Here is a 22,197-nt window from a genome sequence, read left to right as displayed (position 1 = left end):
AAAAAGGCTGTCTTTCAGGTGATCAGGTCACCACTGTGGTCACTGGGCCACTCACTACTACAACAACAACAACAACACAACAACTTGGATTAATATAGCGCCCTCCACGCCGGACGGTGTCTCAGAGCGCTTCACAGTAACGGATCCCAGGGCCAAGCTGGGGGGAGGGGGGGGGAAGGTGACCGAAGGTGTGGCCGAAAAGGAAGGTCCACACACATGTGCAAGAAGCACAGCGCACAGGAAATGATGTCAGCTGATGATCTGGATGTTGGCCATTTTTGTGTGCGTCATTTCTAGCGCAGCCTCCGAGCTCATGGAACCAAAGGTCTCCTGTTATTATGAAGCTCCCCTCAAATACCCCATTGGACAACTTACAGCATGTAACTGTGCAAAACCCTGGGGTCAATATCTGGTTCGTGGTAAGTTAGCTGGGGTGAACCTAGATGCAGCGCAATTGGCCTGAAAGCTCCTGGATTCTCCCGGCGTTTCCAACGCTCCCATCTCAGCAACTACAGGGTGAAATCTGGAAAGCGACCCATATCTTTCGTTCAAATTGTGGCCATGAGATTCAACGTAAGCGCCAAGCGTTGGCAGGTGGACAAAAATGGCAATAAACATAGAGTACGTTGCATCAAAAAGCAGTAAGAGCGCTCCGAGACGCCATGAGGCGTGAAGGGCGCGATATAAATGTCGTTGTTGTAAAGATTGGAGTCCTGTAGCTCAGTGGTTAGTGCACTCGCTTTGCAAGCGAGAGACCTGAGTTCAATTCCCGGCAGAGGGCGAAACCTTGGGCAAGTTTCCTTATTCCACACAGAGCCTAATAATAATCCCTCCAAAACCAAAAACAATAATAAATTGGTCATTTTCAATCTACGACTGTTTGTGGGACATTGCTGTGCGCAATTGGCTGCCGCGTTCGCCCACAAATATACAGTCAATTCACTTTACAGTGTGTTCTGTGAAGCGCTTTGGGACGTCCTCCCCGACGTGAAAAGCGCTATATCAAATGCAAGGATTATTATTATTATTATTATTATTAAGATGTGAACGCACAAAGAGATGTGCCGGCAGTAGGGCTGGAGCAGAAACTGGAGCCGACTGCGATTACCGTCATTCGCTGAAAGTTTCCGGACAATGTCAAACTGCTGTCAACAAAACTAAGGGAAGAGTGGTTTAAAATAGAAGTTGACTCCGGGTTGAAAGAGGTTATTCTAATGTTATATAGATCACATCTGGAATATTGCAAACAGCTTCAAGGACACTTCCACCTCTCAAGACTGAGACTGACTGTTACACTGACAGGTACACACACACACACACACGTCTCCTGCAGGTACACACGCACGCGCACACACACACACACACACATGTCTCCTACAGGCGCGCTCGCACACACGTCTCCTACAGGTGCACACGCACACACACGTCTCCTACAGGTACACACACACACTCTCTGACAGTTACACACACTCTCTGACAGTTACACACACTCACAGATAGTTACGCACACATCTCTGACAGTTACACACATTCACAGACAGTTACACACACTCGCTGACAGTTACACACACTCACAAACAGTTACACACACTCGCTGACAGTTATACACACTCACAAACAGTTAACACACTCACTGATAGTTACACACGCTCACAGATAGTCACACACACTTACAGACAGTTACACACACTCACAGACAGTTACACACACTCGCTGACAGCTACACACACGTTGTACAAACAGTTACACACACTCACAAACAGTTACACACACTCGCTGACAGTTACACACACTCACAGACAGTTACACGCACTCACAGACAGTTACACGCACTCACAGACAGTTACACACACTCACTGAGAGTCACACACACTCACAGACAGTTACACACACTCGCTGAGTGTTGCACACACTCACAGACCGTTACACACTCACTGAGACTGAATGCCAGATTTAGAGTTGTGTTGTGGGGAAGAAAGCACGTTCTCAATTTGCCTGTGGTGACTGACGTTTGAGTCGATGCGTTCTGTCAGTGTGGCCTGAGCTGATCCTATCTTCGAGCGAGTCCGCGCTCGAGGCGAGAATTCTCGAGCTGACTGTCTCTATCTTGTTCCCCGTTTACGTCGCTGTTTGTTTCTTTCGCAACAGCGACGACTCACATTTACCGTAAATCATAACAGTAACCCTTGCGTTTGATGTGGCACCTCGTCACGTCTTCGCGACGTCTCAAAGCGCTTCACGGACCATACTGTAAAGTGAATCGACTGCGTATTTTGCGGGCGAAAGGCGGCAGCCAATTGCGCACGGCAGCGTCCCCACAAACAGTCGTGGATCGAAGTGACCAAATTTTTTTTTTTAATTTTATTTTTAATATCCGAACAGGGAAAAATGCAGCCAGTCTGTGGGTTTACTATTCCAGGGCATCTGATTTGCAAAACACACATCTCAGCAGCTCCGTCCGGTATGTAAAGTAACATTGAGTATAAAATATCTTCACGCAGCGGAGAAAGTAGCAGCAGAGTCCATCGCTGCGGGAATGTGTGTGATTTATGTCAACCTGTCACTGAGAAACAAAGTGCCGTTGGTCATCGGGGTGTTTTTTTTTTGGTGGTGGTTTTCGATCGGTCTTTTCCCAGATATACAAAGCCCAGTTCATTAACAGCGCATATTCTTGCGAAGAGCTCAAGTGTAATAATTCTTGAATCACCTTAACCGAAGGGATGGAATTCAGGCCAAATGGATCCCCGACGACAGGAAACTGATGCCTCGGATCATTCAAATCGGGTTGGAAATATTTTAACTGAACTTATTCTTGAACAGTTTTGTGAATTGTTTTGCTGCTGTAAGGTGCCTGGAAGTGGAAGCCGCTCGTATTGCAGGCCTGCACTGTCAGTGCTAACGTTCCTTAGGTATGGCCCGATAAACCTCTCTTTACTGTGCCTGGAACATGCCTCAGAACCTGCGGCGCAACAGAGACGTCCTCTACAGCAGCGTGACACGTCCGTCACCCACACCCTCCGTGACCTGCCCCTTTCTCAGTTCAGACCCTCAGTTATACTGTCTCAGTCACACCATCATTTACATTTTTTTTATGAACTGTCACTCAATCCACGACTGTCTGTGGGACGCCGCTGTGCGCAATTGGCTGCCGCCTTTCGCCTGCGAAATATGCAGTCAATTCACTTTACAGTATACTCCGTGAAGCGCTTTGAGACGTCTCAAAGACGCGATAAGCTGCTATATCAAATGCAAGGATTATTATTATTATAACCTGCTGCTTGCTCAGTCACACAATATGTCACACAATCAATGACCGGCCCCTTTCTCAGTCAGACTCAGTTTAGGTTTGACATAAGGACAGGTTTCTGCTGCAAATCCACGCCTGACAGACGCACCACATTTTTTCATCCCATCAGTCTGGGCTTGATTTAAACACAGCTCCCAGGAACAGCCAGTTTGCAAACCCCTGCACCACTCCGTTTACCAGAAGTAACATTTCCTGTGTGGTAGCCACCGGCATCGCTGACTCCCTCCACAGGCAGAGGTGACCGGTCGGCTGACGAGAGGAGATACCTCTGTCTCGCTGCTGGCATATTCTGTCACTGACATGCAAAAGCGTGCATTCAATTTATAAATGATGATTGTTTCTATTGCTTTTGCAGTCAAGGAAAATCAATCAAAACAGCTGGATATTGTAACCTTGTCAGTTCTACTGATATTTATACTGATAAGTTGGATATTCTACTTGTGGAAAGCTGTTTTTTTTAACTCAGTGACGTATTATAAACACACAACAATATACAGTATAGATATATACATATACACACACACTATGTGTATAAGCACACAATCCACACAATATATACAACGCATATTAATATCCAAGTACCATACACACACATCTTACATGAGTAATTTATATATATATAAACATATACCCAAACACTACACACACATACACCCATGCAAAGACAGCCACAATACCGTATAGACCTACATAAGCGGAGATCCACAAATAGTTACAATGATTTCTAATGATCATCGTGGATCAGTAATGTGCGTGAATGTAAAGAGCAGGAGGAATGTCACTTAAAGAGAAGGCTCCACTGTAAAAAGTGTAAACAGTCAGTCTTTCCCTCAGATTTAATAATGATCTCGCCTTCTTAATAAGGGTCAAATAAATAGATTTACAAGGTTCATTCATAACCCCAGCCACTTAAAATGGAAACACATAGACTAGGAAGGTGAGATACAGTGAGGACAGGCAGGTGAGATACAGTGAGGACAGGCAGGTGAGATACAGTGAGGACAGGCAGGTGAGATACAGTGAGGACAGGCAGATACAGTGAGAGGACAGGCAGGTGAGATACAGTGAGAGGACAGGCAGGTGAGATACAGTGAGGACAGGCAGGTGAGATACAGTGAGGACAGGCAGGTGAGATACAGTGAGGACAGGCAGGTGAGATACAGTGAGAGGACAGGCAGGTGAGATACAGTGAGGACAGGCAGGTGAGATACAGTGAGGACAGGCAGGTGAGATACAGTGAGAGGACAGGCAGGTGAGATACGCAGCAGCCTAGACACAGGGAGGCCCAGGCACAGAGAGCCCTGGACACGGAGGCTGATCCGTTGCTAATAGTAATAATAATCCTTGTGTTTGATATAGCGCCTTATCACATCAGTGAGGCGACTGAAAGCGCTTCACAGAATATACTCTAAAGTGAACTGACTGTATATTTTGAACTTCAAGGCCTGACAGAAGAAAGCATGGCAAGCACCAGCCCGATAATAAATGCCTTGTAGCTCATTCTTGCCTAAGTGTTTTCCATTCATGCGTCCAAAGCAATGTGATGGGGGCAGTTTAACGTCCTTTACTGTCAAAGAGACACAGCTGCTCAGCCCTTCAGTTCCTTTTAAACTATATTTGTTAATAGGTGAGGTAGAGGACACCTTATCTGAGCAGAAATTAACTCCATGATTTATACACACAAGACAATTAGGTTTCTGGAGCTTCCCAAACAAGTCTTTCGATCAACTTGATTGCTTAAACGTAACATTTTAATATTTCACAAATGATTAATCTGAAACAGTCAAGAGGATCACAAGCGGAATTTGATGTGATTTAGCACCAAAAAGATCATCTTCTCCTCAGAAGAGGCTGAAAAAGATGAAACCTTGTTGTCGTTTCACGTGTAAAATGTTGGGAGTTTTTTTGTGTGTTACCGGCATCAAAAAACAATCGAAAGAAGCAAAGAAAATAAATAAAAGTCTCTCTACTAAAAACACCTCCATTATGTGAAACAAATGCTATTCTGAGACAGATTTCAGGAATATGTCTTAAATTTATGTGAGATATATATTACTGATATATATGCTTATTTTATGTGTGTGATACAGACTATATACTATTTATTTATTTATTTGTGACGTGATTTGAGACATCCTCCCGACATGAAAGTTGCTTACATCAAATGTTAGGATGATCTGTCAGTCTGCTTATAGCCTCGAGATACCTCCGTTCAACTCTTTTTTTAAAAAATCATAGATACGTTAGTGCTTTGATACTTTTGACGTTTCATTATCACCTACAACACATTCCCCTTCCTTCGAATTAAGTGCCCCTTTTCATGGGGAAACATTTCGGTCTGCAAACAAGATCATTGTCTTTAACCATTTAAACGTTGTTCGGCTCCCCCATTCCTTTACTGCAGGCGGAACACACATTAAATAAATTCCACGGTTTACGGCAGCTTACAGTTTAAAATGATAATGCAAGTGTTTTTGTTGGAAGAAAAATCAGTGTACTGTAGGCCGAGAAAGAGTTCTTCCCCTCACATTCCCTAGTGGCCTGCAGCTGCGGACAAACAATGGGAGACCTTCTCCCATCGGCCTCAACCTTTGATAGGGTAGAGAAAGTTTGGTTGAGGGGCTCAGAGGAAATGAGCCCACCCTCTGAGGAGCTATATGCTGTTCCACGTTGACGTGACTGATTTGTTTGACTGAAACTCGCCAAACTGTCATTCACAAAGTGCCCCAAGATGCCTCTTGTGCTTGTAACTACTTGAGGGTGGGAATGGATAAGCCACCGCTGACAGGGATTTCAAATGAAACAGGCTGCTGAATGCAGAACTGACAGCTCGACTGTGGAATTAGGACCATTTGCATGCTAATTTTCACGTTGCCTTAACTTGCCACCAGACCTATAGCAGTGAGCGGCTCCTGCTTGTTTTCAAAAATGCTTGACTGATCTAGTTGCATTAACGAGCAAATTATGGTAATTCCGTTATTACAAATGCAAGGAGATTTCTAAACAGGAAAGGGGTGGGGGGGGGGGGGGGGGGCGCGAGGGAACAGTTTAAAACAATTGATTCCTATTTTAAACAATGTTTAGATAATCCACCGATTTTTGACAGATTTTTTTTTCTAGAAATCCCTTTTTTTTTTTGCTTGTGGCGGATAAAATATCTCATGCTTAACAGGAAAAATGAAAACTTCAATTCAGTATAATGTAATTAATTCAGGCAAATCATCCGAGGTGTTGGATTGCATTAGAACAATTAGAACTGCTTCACAATAACTGGCCACTTGTAAGCAATTGTAACAGGAGTTTTGCCATTACTCAAGGAACAACTGTGTGTGAATTCTGTGACACAAAAAAAAGGAATCCACTTCATTAAGTTCCCACTGTTCCTCCATGTCTGAGGGGTGTGAGGGCCTCGTTTAAAATTAATTTTTCACCCAAAAAAGCTATAATTAAAATAGGAACCGCAGTTGTGAGCACCATATAAAAAAATACACACACACACACGCTTGATTACATACACCCACACACAAAGACAGATCATTGGGAAAGAGTGAATGATAATAAGCAATGAGACGAGTTTGTTATCCGGTAGAGATTTGACTTGTGCATGAATTTTCACGCGGTTTCTATTCTTTTTCAATTCATTGCTAGATTTGCCCTGAGTACTTTGCTGCAAACAGAATGGTTTTGTGGGTGTCTGTGTGCGTGTGTGTCTCCCTCTCTCTCCAGTGGGATCTCCTTATACAGCTGCTCTCTAGTTTACACTTGAAAAACTCCAACTGTAATGAAAAGTAATGGTAAGGAAATGAATAGCAAAAGCCTCATTTTGCAGTCTGCAGTAACAGCTCTGGTGACTCCACTGCTCTTCTCTGATTTATTGTGTTTTAGAGACAGCAAACACAGAGGAAACCAGTTCACTGAGGAGCTTTCTCACCCCCTACCCTGCTACGAGTGTTCCGTTCTTCCAGTAATAAAGTTTGCCTGACAGTTCTTTATTCCTCTCCGATAGTCAGGGTTAGATTGCTTGACTAGTTAGTCAGTCAGTGATTTAAAAGCACAAAACAAAATCACTGTTGTGCTTTTGATAAAAGTAACGTTTTGGATTGCGGGGCCTAATCCAGAACAACACAGGGAGCGAGCCTTTCCTTTTTTAGTCCAGATCTAAAGCATCTATTGTCAGTATTATCAAATGTCAAAACAGCAATCAAAGTCAAGCCAGCACTGATGAACGGGGCTTGTTCTCCCCCAGAAACACGTGCAAAAAAAAAAAGTGCAGTGCCAGGCCTAGTATTGTTCTTGTAGCGCTCAGTCAGATCATTAATAAATAGTCCTGCAAACTAATTTGTTAAGGGTCATTTAAAAATAAAATGCATGTTTTCATTAAAAACAAATTACCGGTCTTCTTAAAGGACAGCTGGGCTTCCGAGTCCTATTAATGACTGGATTTTTACCCACATCACTATTCTCGGACAACAAACCCTTTTTCTGTCCCAGTCTGTTACGGAAATCCCTGGAGATTGGTAAACCTGACAGTTAAGTGAAAGAAGAAATATTAGGAGATGTGTCTAAGTGTTTTATCCCTGTGGAGAAGTGGCTGAGCGTACATAGGTTAATGAGACCAGTGTTTTAGCTCTCCTTCCACTGCCTCTTTGAGCCAGTGATTGCAGCAACGATGCATTACAACAGCAGAACACACAGGTACTGACTGAGGTACACACACACACACAGTGTTACTTGGGAAACGCAGTCTCCCTCAGACTCACCGTGAACCATTCCCGTCAGTGTCGGAGCCGAGTAATTGCCCTGTCCAGCAGGAGGCACGTGTGGAGGGTAACCAGGGAGAGTTGTGCTGGCCAAATCACGACCTGGAGAACAAAAGCAATATGTAAGAGATATCCGAGAGCACGTCTAGGATGTGCAACTGGCATTTAATGCGTAAGGTTTCAGTCAGCTGGCCTGCAGAACGAGGTTCTCTCCTGCTGTGAACAGATCGCCCTTGTACCCACAGCACTGAGAAACCTGGCTGTAGTGACCACCTTTGGGACCGAATTCAGGTGGGGGTCCTTTACAAGCAGGGGGTCTTCTAATACCAAGTTCCTGCGTGATTCATTGACTTATCAACATTGTTGACCTCAAGCGGTCACTGTAGAGAGGTGATCCTTCAAGACAGGCTTTGCTCAACGCATCGCAAAGATGAGAGCAATCAGTGTACAAGGCAAACGCTAAACTCAGACCACAGTACGTATGTCTGTTTATCTCCAGAACTTTGCTGGGTGGGCATTAGCTCTGATTTTTTTTTAATTGAAGGCATTCATTCTTATTGTTGATTCATACAGTTCCATCTATTGGAAAGCGTAAAGAAGCTCGCACTTATCTAACACTTGAAAAAGAAGAGCAAGGGAAAGGGGGCTGAGGACACTGCAACATACTCATGGCATTAGCGGGTATAACATTGATCAGCCCCTGATATTTAGGGCTGGTGTGTTGGAGTTTTAAATACTGCTGTGTTTGGCATTGACTTGTAATACCAGTTACCACCCTACATTACCAGTATCTGCAAGACACGGTACAATGCACAATCCACTTGCCAAGTTAATAGGATGGCAAGTGAAGCAATTACTAATGTGATGACTAGTAATGATTGCCTGGGATGCTAGAAACATTGCCAAGGTATTATTGATGAGGTGCTAGCTAAGACAGTATATGCATAACGACTGCATTGTTAATACGTCAATGGTATAAATTCACACTTAGACCTTTCTAAAGCCATTACTCAGATCCCAGCTCCCTTTCATTTAACCTATAAAACTACAAAAGCGCACGCGGTTCACATAGACTGTTATTTAAACAAAGCACTTTCCTATTATCAACTGGTAAATTAACCTGTGGCGATGGTTGCGATTAAAACTAATCTTTCAATTTCTCAATAATCTTTGCATGATTTTAATTTACTTTTCTAAATGAACGGACGGAGGCAAATTAAAAAAAAAATTGTTTCCAATCAAAACATGCAACCTGTTGTTTAACAGAAATGAGGGTGTCAAGGTCACAATGCTCACCTTGAACAAGTCGCAGCTTAACAGAACAAAACTCCTGAAATGTGACCGTATGAACTAAACAGATTTATTTCAACCAGCCAGTTGGAATCACTTTGAGTTTTATCATTAATTTGACTTGGCCAACTATGAAATACGAAGCGTCACCTTATTCTTTCTATGAAGGAAGCTTAAAGTGCTTCTTTCCCTGACACTAGAATTCAATCTTGCCTTCTTTGGCAGCTTAATGGAGGATTCTCAGAGGGTTTTAGTACAGTAGATATTCACAGGAGACAGTTTAGGAATGGCACAGACAAATTGGAACAGATACTGTCACTACGCACACAGAAATATCTTCCTACAACCTCTAATTCAAGTACAGAAGCATTTACTGATGGGGTCTATTTAACTCCAATCTGAGAAGAAGAAAAGAATTCAATACCTTAGGAGCATCTATAGCAAGGTGTACGCTGCTTACCACTGAGGAGGGAGCGTGGTTTAGTATCTAAGCCACACAGAAAAAGATTAAACCAGATGTTTCCATCTTCATTTCAAGAAACACCTCTAACTGTTCAACGCATTGCTAACTTTTCACTCAGATCAGCAGCTAAAGCTCCAAAATGTCAAAAGCTGAAAAGGTTTTTTTTAAACACACACACACACACACACACACACACACAGCTCTACTGTTAAATAGCTTTGCTGTTGACATTAACAGGAAATGTGGGGATGTGAGAAAAATAGAGAATGTGAAAATATTCCCCGTCTAGCTGTCTTATTCTGCACCTCCACGTCTATAAAATGACAACGCCCACTGTACGCGTGTCTTTACATGAACGTGTAAAGATTCTAATGCTGTGATCCAATAATTAATAATCCCTTCAAAAAGAAATGTGGTCACTCAATCCATGACTTCCAGTGGGCTGCTGCTGTGAGCAATTGACTGCTGCGTTTCACCCACAAAATATACAGTCAATTCACTTTACAATATATTCTGTGAAGCGCTTTGAAACGTCTCAAAGGTGTGATAAGGCACTATAACAAATGCAAGGATTATTATTATTATTATTATTATTATTATAACCTGTCGCTTTCTCAGTCACAGTAATCAATGACCTGCCCCTTTCTCAGTCAGACTCAGTTTAGGCCTGGATCAAGTGCTATATCAAATGCAAGGATTATTATTTTTATTAATATTATTATTAACATAAATACCAGGACTTGACTCAGTGGTTAAAAATGATAAAATAATAATAATACGTACATTCGACATTGCATTCGATCATATCATTAAAACATCTAAAAGCGCTTCACAGAATTTACTGTGGAATGGATTGTATTTGGTAGGCAATTGATGAAGAAGAATTTACAGATGATAATATCCCTTTGGTACTTCGTCCAAGTTTGGATTGTTCACGTGAGTCTAAGCACGGGGTGTTTGTGACGTGAAGGGCGCGATACAAGTGTATTTTGTTGTTGTGTTGTTTGCAGCTTTGTTCACTGAGTTGACAGGGAGATTCATAGCTGAGTCCTAGTCTGCTCTTACCTGATGTCAATGCACAATCACATCCTAGCCAGGAGCACTGAATAGTGACCAGTGGAATACACTTAGCCATTTCTAACGGTGGCCACAGATTGTCTTATATCACCCTCAGTGTGCAACGCGAGTGTGCTGGGAACTGCAGACAGCAGCACTCACTCATCATGCTGAGCTAGTCAGTGCCAGCCATTTCCTTGCTTGAAAAGTTCTCCTGTTGAGATTCGCTCGTGAAATACACTCACACAGAGTAAGTGGAGACACTGGAATACGGAGCTGACTTGAGCACCTGGTCGCTAGGGCCCAGGCCAGGCTTGTCCTGCCCGAGAGGAGTCTGCTCAGGTGGTCGTGAAGATAGGTATCGGGTCCGCATTGTCCTTTGACAGTTTTGAGCCTAGAAGAGTTTGGGGAGTGGGGATTGGGGCTTGTCTGTGGGGGACAACCCTCGTTGCCTAAGCGGAACACGTTTCGGTTTAATTCAGTTAATGGGAGTGAGCATCACCTATCCTCACTCACCAGTAAAAAGAAATCAGAACACAAGTCGCAGCTTCAGACATCATCCAAAGGAGTTGGCTTTAATAGGCTGAAGCTGCTTTTATATCTCCTGAAGTGTAAAGTTGAGGCAAGTGGAGAAACTGCTTGAGACGTCGATGATAAGATCACAAAGGGACAAAGACAGTGAATTTTTATCATGTGGCCTAAGTTTGATTGTAGGCCTTCAACGTGTCATTATTATTTCATCCATCTAAAACCCCTGAAAAATTTGGCTCAGTGGAATGTTGCATCAATAAGTTATCTCCTCGCCCTTCGACAGCGCTCTCCATCAGGCTACAGAAACTGAGGCATTCAGCTATTCCACCGCTGCTTTCTGCTCACAGTGTTCATGTTGAGTGCCTCCACACATTACCTCATTAGTGCTGGATAAAACAGCGTTAACATACATTTCAGTGGACTGCTTCAGATGGCTAGATTATTCTTTCTGACAAAAGGTCTGCACTTTTTCTGTGCAGGCTGACACTACAGGTGCTGAATGAAATCAGCAGTGAGAATGGTGTTGACCTAAGGACTGAGAGGTCAACGATAATAACTCTTACATTAAATGTTGATAAGGAAGACACAATTATCTATCATGTAACTGGTTGCTTGGAATTACCTGCAGAAGATGGGAAGTTAGCATTAACTAGGCACACTACAGTGCTGATGTTATGACCCAGACAGGAGGTACGGAATAACGAGTATTTCTGCAGATTACTGTCACTGCAGAGGAATGCTACAAGAAACGAAAACAAAGCAGTTAACATTAATCAATCTGATCCAGGAAGAGCAAGTGAGAGTGGAGGTTAGGTCTCTTTAACAGGTTATGGCTGTACATGTAATAAATATTATAACGAAAAAATGACCAAGGTCCATCCAATTCACCTTCCACCTTCCTGGCGGTCGCATGCACATATATCCCGAACTCCCTCTGTACTATATCCCACAATGTTATTTCCTACAAGAAAACTATCTAATCTGTGTTTGAAAGAATCAACACTTTCCTACTTCAACCGCCTCCCTAGTGAGCCTGTTCCGCAGGTTCACCATCCGATCACTGAAATAGTGTTTGCGTAGATTCGTTCTGAGTTTACTTCCCTTCAATCGCAGGCCTTGTCCTCTGGTTTCACTGTTATGGACTAGTTGAAACAGCCTGTCGTGATCTGTATTGCTTTGCCCCTTTAAAATCTTAAAGACAGCAATCATATCGCCTCTCAATCTTCTTATTCAGTGTAAACATGCCCAATTTACCCAGTCGCTCTTCATAGTTCTATCCCTCCATTCCCTCAATCATTTTGGTTGCCTTCCTCAGTATCCTCTCGTTTTCTCCCATATCCTTTTTGTACTGGGCCGACCAGAACTGTACAAAGTACGGTCTCACCAATGATTGATACAGTGGCAGGATGACCCCACTCTTTTGGCTTGCTATGGATCTTTTGATACATCCCAACATGAATCAGGTCAATGAATTTCTTTTCTCCCAGTTCCTCCGGTCTCAACAATTTCTTCTTTTTCACTTTACTGGAGTATAATTTCTGAGTTGTGGAGTTGGCTGGAGTATTGGGCCTGACCTCCAGAACTCTGCTCACACCCTGATTGATGCTGATCTCCTGCTGGACCAGCCAGTTAGGTATCCACACGTACCTATTTCTAAATCCTTTGGCAAATCTCACAAACCATTATTTCTCAATATAAAAAAAAACCTTGTCATCTAATGGGCAAACTATCTCTCACCTTCAGCTTCTTAGCTTTTTCTCTGCCAACATCCTTCTTGTCTTTATTTTGTCAAGGCTACTGTGGTCATTCCTCTCTTAACTTTCCTTTCTATTTCCCATATTTTAAATTCACCCTCCTGGGCACTCTCTCGATTCCCCATCTTAAAATCTAGAATCTATTCTATTTTCTCCCCAAGTCTATGGAATTCCATTCCTCCTCTGTCCTCCTTTCTCCTACAACTTATAGAACAATAAGTTATATTACATTTATATAGCCTTTCACATCAAGAGGATATCTCAAAGTGATTCACCTAACTGACTGGGAATCCAAGTCAGTGGGAGCTTATCAGCTCTGGTGGTATCGAGTACCATGGGACTTGGGACCTGGAATAATAATAATAACAATCATAATAATCATTGCATTTGAAACAGTGCCTTATCAGGTCTTGGAGACATTTCAAAGCGCTTCACAGACTATACTATAAAGTGAATTGACTGTATATTTTGTGGGCGAAACGCGGCAACCAATTGCTCACAGCAACAATCACAGATTGAGTGACCAAATTATTATTATTCAAAAAATATACAAATATATATTTTGAAGGGATTATTACCCCCGGAAATGCGATTTGCCAATCGACTGACAATATGGTTCCTACTTATTGCTAGGTAAACAGAGACAGTGTAGAGTAGGGTCCTCTCACTTGCGAGGCGAGTGCTATATTTGTGGGACCAATATACCGCATATCCATCCAGTCTTCTGTCCACCCACTTATACCTGGTATTTTTCCAGTTCTGACACACATGGTTCAGGAGCGTCGTGTAATAAAGTCGAATAACAGTATCCAGCTCTTTTCCCGTCCCCCAGTTTTCACATTAAATTTCCCCTTTCCTTACATCTCCTATCACATTAGGAGATTATCGTACTGGGAGCAGACATTGTAATATGAAATCTGCTGCTTAACCTAAGTTAGGTAGCCAGGTGGTGAGTAGAAAGAAGATTGATAGTGTTCGGTTGAATTTAGATCAATTAAGCAGATGGATTAAGGAGTGCAGATGGATTTTAATGTGGATAAATGTGGGATAATGCATATTCAAACAGGAAACATGGACCATGTGTGTACCAAGAAGGGGTGTCCATTGAAAAGACAGAAAAGAATGTGGGTGTGATCATTGTCCATCCCGCCGCGAGTATTCAATCACTGTAATCCACTTGTCAACAGGTCAAATCAAGTACTGGGCTGCATCTGGATGTTACCAGGGATGAGGGGTTTCAATTATAGAGAGATACTTGAGAAGTCTCACGACAGTTAAGGGATGAAGTGATGGAGGTCATCAATATTCTGAATGGTTATGATACCGTAAATAGTAAGAGATTATTCCAGCAAGTCAGCGACTCAGAAATGAAAGGGTACAAATGTAAGGTATGCACAAGAAAAATTAAAGCGGGGAGTCGGAGAGCATTTTGTTACACAGAGTGCATATGGAATTCTCTGCCACAACTCAAGTCTATTTTTCCTCCTCTAGTCGCGACCCCAGTCCTACAGATGTTCTGACTGCTTGCTTGACTGACATCAACAACAACATCAAAAGATTACACTTGTATACATCAAGGTCCTGGATGAGCACCAACTTTCTACAGTTCAATATGGGCATAATATATATATATATTATAATAATAATAATATAATAATCCTTGCATTTGCTGTACGGCCTTACCACGTCTTCAAGACGTCTCAAAGCGCTTCACAGAATATATTGTAAAGTGTATATTTTTGTGGGCCAAACACTGCAGCCAATTGCACACAGCGGTATCCCGCAAACAGTCATGGATTGAGCGACCAAATTATCATTATTATTTATTTATTTTAAAATTTTGATGGGATTATTGCCCCCGGAAAAGCGATCCTCCAATCGACTAACCGGGTTCCGACTTACTGCTAGGTAACTTGCCTAAAGTTTTGCCCTGCCCAGTACTCTCACCACTAAGCTACCAGACATGTCATTATGGTTGTAGCTCGGTTTCGTTATCACACTTAACAGTAAATACTTACCACCAACTCATTTATAAATTAATTTATAATTAATAAAGTGAACTGCAGGAAGCCAAGACAGATCTTAATGGATCATCACTAGTTACTGTTCTCCCCACTTCTTCCATTTATCACAACTTTCGTCTTTCTATTGTTCAGACAGTTTTGAGTATCCCAAAACCTATGAAAAATAAACTGATCTTTAAGTTTCTTTATAAGTCTCACATGTGGAACATTATAATAATATTATTCGCTGTATTTGATGAGGCATTTATAATATTGAAACATCTCAAAGCACTTGATACGCGACTGCTATGGTTACTATTTGTAAGTAAACACAGCAGTCAATTTGGGTATTGCAAACTCCCACAAACAGACAATAAGTGAATGAACAATATATGTGGAGGACTGTTGGCTGGAAGAAACTCCCTTCTTTTTTCAAATTGTGCAATGGGGCTTTTAAAATCTACCTGACCAGGCAAATGGGACCTTTGCGTAATATTTCAGTCAGCCTAGACCATGAGCTGGTGTGGGGTTTAAACCTACAACCTTTTGACCCACAAAATACAGTCAATTCACATTACAATATATTCTGTGAAGCGCTTTGAGTCGTCTCGAAGACGTGATAAGGTGCTGTATCAAATGCAAGGATTACTATTACTTGGGACGCTATACACATGTAATCTAGTTGTTGTTGTTATTATAATTTAATTGCTTATTCCATCTTTAGGACATTGAATGACCCAAAACTGCATGTCACACACATCTCCCCCGCCCCCAATAATGGCGTTCTCAATGGTCAGTCTGCGATTTGCAAAATTAGCACAACACCAACTTCGTAATAAATAAACAACTCAAAATAAACGCTGACCGAAAGAAGAAAAAGTGGAATGAAAGAAGCCTACCTTGACGGAATTCACCATGGAAAACAGGATGGGGGAGAACTCTGCAACATACATATCTGGGTCCATTCTGGTTTTAAACGGTAGAACAATAAATTGAGCCCCAAATCAAATCTAACCATCCAATAATCACTGGGGCCCAAGGGTTCACTTATTTCCCAGTTAATAATCCCTCCAAAACCAAAAAAACAATAATAAATTGGTCATTTTCAACCCATGACTGTTTGTGGGACATTGCTGTGCGCAATTGGCTGCCGCGTTCGCCCACAAATATACAGTCAATTCACTTTACAGTGTGTTCTGTGAAGCGCTTTGGGACGTCCTCCTGACGTGAAAAGCGCTATATCAAATGCAAGGATTATTATTATTATTATTATTATTATTAATGATCAGTTCTAGTGTTAGTGAAGCACTACATCTAACTAATACAGCATCTGTTCTGCACTCTACTTGTGTCAAGTCACTGATAACCCCTACGTGAATTGTTGTATGTTCACCCTCCCCTCTTGCTATTTCTGCTCTGACCACCTTACTTCTGGGAAATTCAAGTCTCCACGATTCTCAGACTAGGATTTCCTGCAGACTCTAACTCTCCTATCCCCAGTTTATCTCGATTTGGTCAGGACTCGGCTCATTTTCAGGTCTCTCAACCAGATCCATTTCCATCAGAAACGCCTGATAATTTCACATTTTAAAAACGGTGATAATGTATGAAATTAAATACAAAACTACATTTCTAAAGCGCCTTTCACATCAGGTGGATGTCCTAAGGCGTTGGACGGTCAAGAATTTGGGCCCGAGCAGGCGGGTTTGGGATCAGGGAGGGTGGCGGGAAAAGAGAGGGTAGGAGTGTGGCCAATGGCGCGGTCGAAGAGGAGGGCCTTGAGACGTGCCTTGAAGAAGGCAAGGAAGGGAGCGAGGCGAAGGAAATGTGGGATGGAGTTCCAAAAGGTGGAAGCAGAGAGGCTGAAGGCCCGACCGACGATGGTAGGGCGGGGCGAGAGCGGGACGTGGAGCAGGCAGGAGCCTGCTGAGCAGAGGGAGCGGACAGGTTGATACTAACAGTGGTATGAGTGGGTACCTCACATTCTAACTATAATAATAATAATAATAATAATAATAATAATAATAATAATAATAATAATAATAATAATAATAATAATAATGGTCTGATTTAAGTGACAAGTCTGGGTTGTATTCAATGATTACCCAGATTTGGAGAAAGAGATTCAACTAGGATAATACAATAATGACACAGATTGTCCTATTGTCAAGATTTCCAAGAGAAGCGTATTGCATTACGTCATTCCTTTCTACCCTCGGGGGCGGTCTTGGTAGTCTGGTTCCTGAGCCAGGCGGGTCCAGGGTTTTCTAGAGCGCTGCTGATGACAGTACAGCCCAGCCTGGCTCTTCAGCACAACTTTAAGAGTCAGACCAGTCACTGGAAGGCAGGGATTCTTCCCACTCAGCTCCTGTTAACCCTGCGAGCAAAAGCCCAAATGGGTGGAGTATTGCCAATTGTGGTTTTAGCTGTTTAAACTCCAGCTGAACCCCAAAATCATTGTCCTGGATCGCTGAGTCTTGGCTCTCGCCAACGTGTGCCTATTCCTCTCCGAATTTAGTAAGCAAGGTGCGTCCCTCCGGGGAGATAGCATTCCACTCCAAACGCAGAGACATTTCCACATGTAGGTGGGATGCACATGAGGAACCATGAGTAATTTGATTTGAATACTCTTAAGCACGGTAATAAGTTTCCACATGGGTCAGCAGACCTCCAGCTGACCCAAAAAATCCTATTGTAACCCAGAGCTTTGAATGTTCATTGCATCTCTTTCCAAACTACAATTCAACCTAGTTCAGCAGAGCAACTGGCTTAAACTGACTTCTGCTGAACCAATCTACAACTTTAGGTATTTAAGCAAGCCAACCCCTTAAGACTGAATGTTTTTATACTGCAATTCACTGAAAGAGAAGTAGTGCACTGCAAGGGTTTTCTTGAATTTAACATTGGCCCAGAAACACAAACTATCTCCTGCCATCTACAAGAAGATCTTTATTGTCCACTGGGGCAGGCACTGTGGCTGTTGACTTACCATCTAATCTAAAGCAAGGTCCTTAGCTCTTGAGTTTAATTCAGACATTCCTTTGTTCAAAAGTTATTATTTTATGGAAGTGAACAAGCTGGTAATTTACAGAACCCTGCACAGAACAGATCTAAAAGACAAGGAGTGCAATCAGATCCTTCTGAATGAAAGAACAATTTAAAGAAATGTATTAATGCTATGAAACTGTAGCAAACTCCACAAAAAAGGTTTGTTTTGTGCTGCTCAGTAGAATAAGAAAGGCCACGTCTATCTCTCTTTGTAGTGCTTTTCTTCTTTCTCCTACCTGTTTATTTCATTGCTATTTTTGGTGATTTGCTTCCTCGGGAGGCAATAAACACTCACTTCACGTCATTCACAACAAATTCTAGCTTGTCAGTTCAGAAACTGTGAGCCTTGTTCGTTTGGCGGAAAAAAATCTCACGTTTTTAAAACTGCTGAACTGTTTTCATCTTATGGGGACAAAAAAAATACTATTTCTGCCTTTGTGTGATAAATGACCTTATTTACAAAAGACATCAGTCATACAGGGACACACACACACACAGGCAGCCACGGTCATTAATTCCACTCAAAACTCCAATTAAATGCATATCACAAGTCTCCCTACTTGTTAGGCAAAATTACATTTCGGGAGCATAAGTACTGAACACAGATTCTCAGCAGAGTTCAATGTCCTGAAAGCTAGTTTCCAATGGTCAGCATCTATCCATATATACATCTCGTCTAAAGTACAGCATTACTAAATGAACAGTAAAAGCACTCTCATGATAAATAACCTAATTACTTTACAGTTGCCTGCATAACAGTCGGCTCGCTAAATCCATTTAAGAGAACAAAACACATAAAATCCATTCCTATGGATATAACAGGCCATGTTATACCCAAATAACAAGAGTGCATTGGATTATAAGTGGGGCACAGCAGAAAAGTCAGAGAGAGAAAAGAGAAAGAGCTGCTGGTGATCAGACATTGCCGGCACTGGCTGTCTATCAACAGTTGTTCACGTGTCCTGTTTGTGACAGGAGTGATGCGGGGGGGTGGGGGGGGAAAGTATAGGAATTTCATATCACAAACTTCTCCCCCTCTTCCATAAAATCAAGTGCTCCCTGTTTGCCCTGCAGTTAGGTGTGTGGTCAGAATTATACCGTTGAGTTCTTAATAGCATTGCTCTATCATTTTAAAACAGTGGCCAATTATTTTGCTCTTTCAACATCCAATGGAACAAATCCTTCCGACCGCTGTGACCTGCTAACCCCATATCAACCTGTCCGCTCCATCCACTCAGCAGGCTCCAGCCCTCTCCACATCCCCCGCCCGGCTCTACCATCAGAGGTCGGACCTTCAGGCTCTCTGACCCCACCCTTTGGAACTCCATCCCACACTCCCTTCTCCTCGCTCCCTCGCTTGCCTCCTTCAAGGCACGTCTCAAGACCCTCCTCTTCGACTGCGCCTTCGGCCACCCCACTCCTAACCCTCCCTGCCCTCCACCCTCCCTGTTCCCAACACCGCCCGCTCGGGTTCAAATCCCTGGCAGTCCAGCACCTTGGGACGTCCTCCCAACATGAAAGGCGCTTTACAAATGTCATTTTGTATTGTGTTGTAAACCCAAAACAAGTTAATATCAGTAGAGCAGAAACAGAGGAGAGTCAGATGAGCAGACAGTACAAGCTGGAGAATTTGGACCGCAGAACTGCAGATGAGCTAAAACTTTTACACGGTGGAGCTGAGAGGCCTTTGAGGAAAAAAAAATCCTCAAGGTAATAAAGATTTTGACAACAACGCAGGTGAGGCAAGAGAGTAAATAGGCAATGTATCGGAGGAGGAAGAATGCAGTCTTAGAAATGGACCAGTTTTGGAGCTCAGGATTAAGCAGAATCTTTAGACCAACTGGTTGATCGCTTCTGGGTGACCTCCCGCACATGCTCAATAAGGACAAGAGGAAGGAGAGATATTTAGCACAGATTAAACAACAACGTTTATATTTTAAGTTCAAGATGCACAAAATATCAGCCGGGCAGAGCCCCTTGGCTTAGGCTGTGTCTCCGCTGCTTTTGACACAGTGGACTATGTATGCCGTCCTCCTAGTCTGCTTCTCCTCCCTCATCCACCTTAGTGGGACAGCACTTTCCTGGTTCGAGTTCTACCTGACCCACCGCCACTATTTCATCTCCTCTAATGGTTTCTCCTCTCGTCCCCACACAGTCGCCTGTGGTGTACCCCAAGGCTCTATCCTCAGCCCTCTCCTTTTTATCAGTAATAATGATCCTTGCATTTGATATAGCGCCTTATCACGTCTTTGAGACGTCTCAAAGCGCTTCACAGAATATACTGTAAAGTGAATTGACTGCATATTTATTTTGTGGGCGAAACGCAGCAGCCAATTTCGCACAGCAGCGTCTCCACAAACAGTCGTGGATTGAGTGACCAAATTGTTATTATTATTTTAATTAATATTTTAAATGTTGAAGGTTGCTTACAGTTGTAATGTAGGTAATACAAAAGCATACATGATATCATGGGGTTAATTTCCACGAGCGCTCTGGGACACTACCCTACATGAGGGGCACTATATAAATGCAAGTTGTTGGTGTCGCATATGCTGTGAAGCATCCTCCCCACGTGTAAAATGCTATTATCGAGCGTATTGATTATTATTTATTATTTAACCAAACCCGTGGGTGGGGAATTATGCAATGGAGATAATCACCAGTCTCATCACATTAGTCTCCACAAGAAAGACTTTTAGACAGAGTCACAGCTCATGGAATTAATGAAAGAATAGCCGGTTAGATGATAAATAGGGTTCAGCATTTGGGAAACTGAAAATAATAAATAATGGGAAAAGCTCAATCTAAGGTAGTGACCTGGGTTCCCTTCAGCTCACGTTGTTCATAAAATGAGCTGGAGGACAGCAATTATTTTCACATTATAAACGTGCTAATGACACTAAACTATTGTGTGAAGGCAGAGGAGGAACGTAAGAATGCATAGGATTGAAGAACATCTGGACCAATTAAGGGTATGGGCCAAGAGGTGGCAAATGGATTTGTATGTAGACAAACACATTCTGACCCATATTGGAAGAGCACACAGTATGCACCTGTATAGGTACTGAAGGAGCGTCCATTAGAAGAGGTGGAGAAGGAAAATAACTTGGCTCTGGATATTGATCATTGCACTGGAGGTTTCCAATCATTGCAAAACTACTGTTAACACAGCTAATTAAATGCTGGGTTGATTTCACGAGCTTCTGACTGTATGTTGAAAGAGGTTATTATAACCTTTTACTGGTCAGTTGTAAGGTGGAATGGGATCTATTGGAGGAGTGGGATCTAAACTGGAACTGCAACTTGGATTCACAGAAAATTGGCAAATCCTAAATTCTGACAGTAAACGGATGTGGGTCACCCCGATTCACAGGAACTCCGCTCAGACAACAACATCAACAACAACAAAATGATATTTGTATTGCGCCTTTCACGTCGGGAGGACATCCCGGACACAACACAAGGAGAAGTGGATTGATTGTCAGAGAGCACATCTGGTTACCGGTAGGATTCAATATTTACAAACTCAGGTAGTACATTTACATCCAGGTAAGACTGTGTTTTAGAGCCGGGTGCGCGCAGTTTGAGCACCCTACCTTCAAAAAGACATTGAAGCTTTGCAAAAGGTCCAGAGTAGAACAATAATAATGATTCAAGGATTCAGAGCTTTAAACCATGCGGAGGATGCTCACACAGCTGAACATGTTTTCATTGGAGCAAAGAAGACTGATAGGGGGCAACATGATTTACATCTTTTAAAATGCTATAATGCTTAATTGATTCAGTTGTAAATCAATTATTTCACTTGGACCATGAGAGCATAGGACTACAAGAGGACATAGGTTTCAAATTATAACACCTCAAGGAGAACTAGTGATTAGAAAGGTTTTTTTTTTACATACAGGTAGTGAATATGTGGAACAGGCACCTGACAAAATAGCTGATGCTGTGTTGTTTATCCGCTTCAAAAAATAAGTGGATTAGT

General features: G+C 42.5%; 1 protein-coding gene across 2 annotated transcripts in view; it reads right to left on the bottom strand.

Annotated features, from left to right (window-relative positions):
- pax5 (paired box 5) overlaps positions 1-22,197 on the bottom strand; it is a 132,540-nt gene that overhangs the window by 18,950 nt on the left and 91,393 nt on the right. For both annotated transcript variants that reach the window (XM_042336519.1, XM_042336522.1), the window contains exon 8: positions 8,068-8,169. In XM_042336519.1, the coding sequence (XP_042192453.1) occupies positions 8,068-8,169 (102 nt within the window). The remainder of the gene's footprint in view (positions 1-8,067; positions 8,170-22,197) is intronic.

The sequence above is a fragment of the Callorhinchus milii genome, unplaced genomic scaffold, assembly GCF_018977255.1.
Source record: "Callorhinchus milii isolate IMCB2004 unplaced genomic scaffold, IMCB_Cmil_1.0 Scaffold1, whole genome shotgun sequence".
NCBI lineage: Eukaryota > Metazoa > Chordata > Chondrichthyes > Chimaeriformes > Callorhinchidae > Callorhinchus > Callorhinchus milii.
The sequence above is the reverse complement of the archived record's forward strand: the minus strand, read 5'-3'. Positions and strand labels throughout refer to the sequence as shown.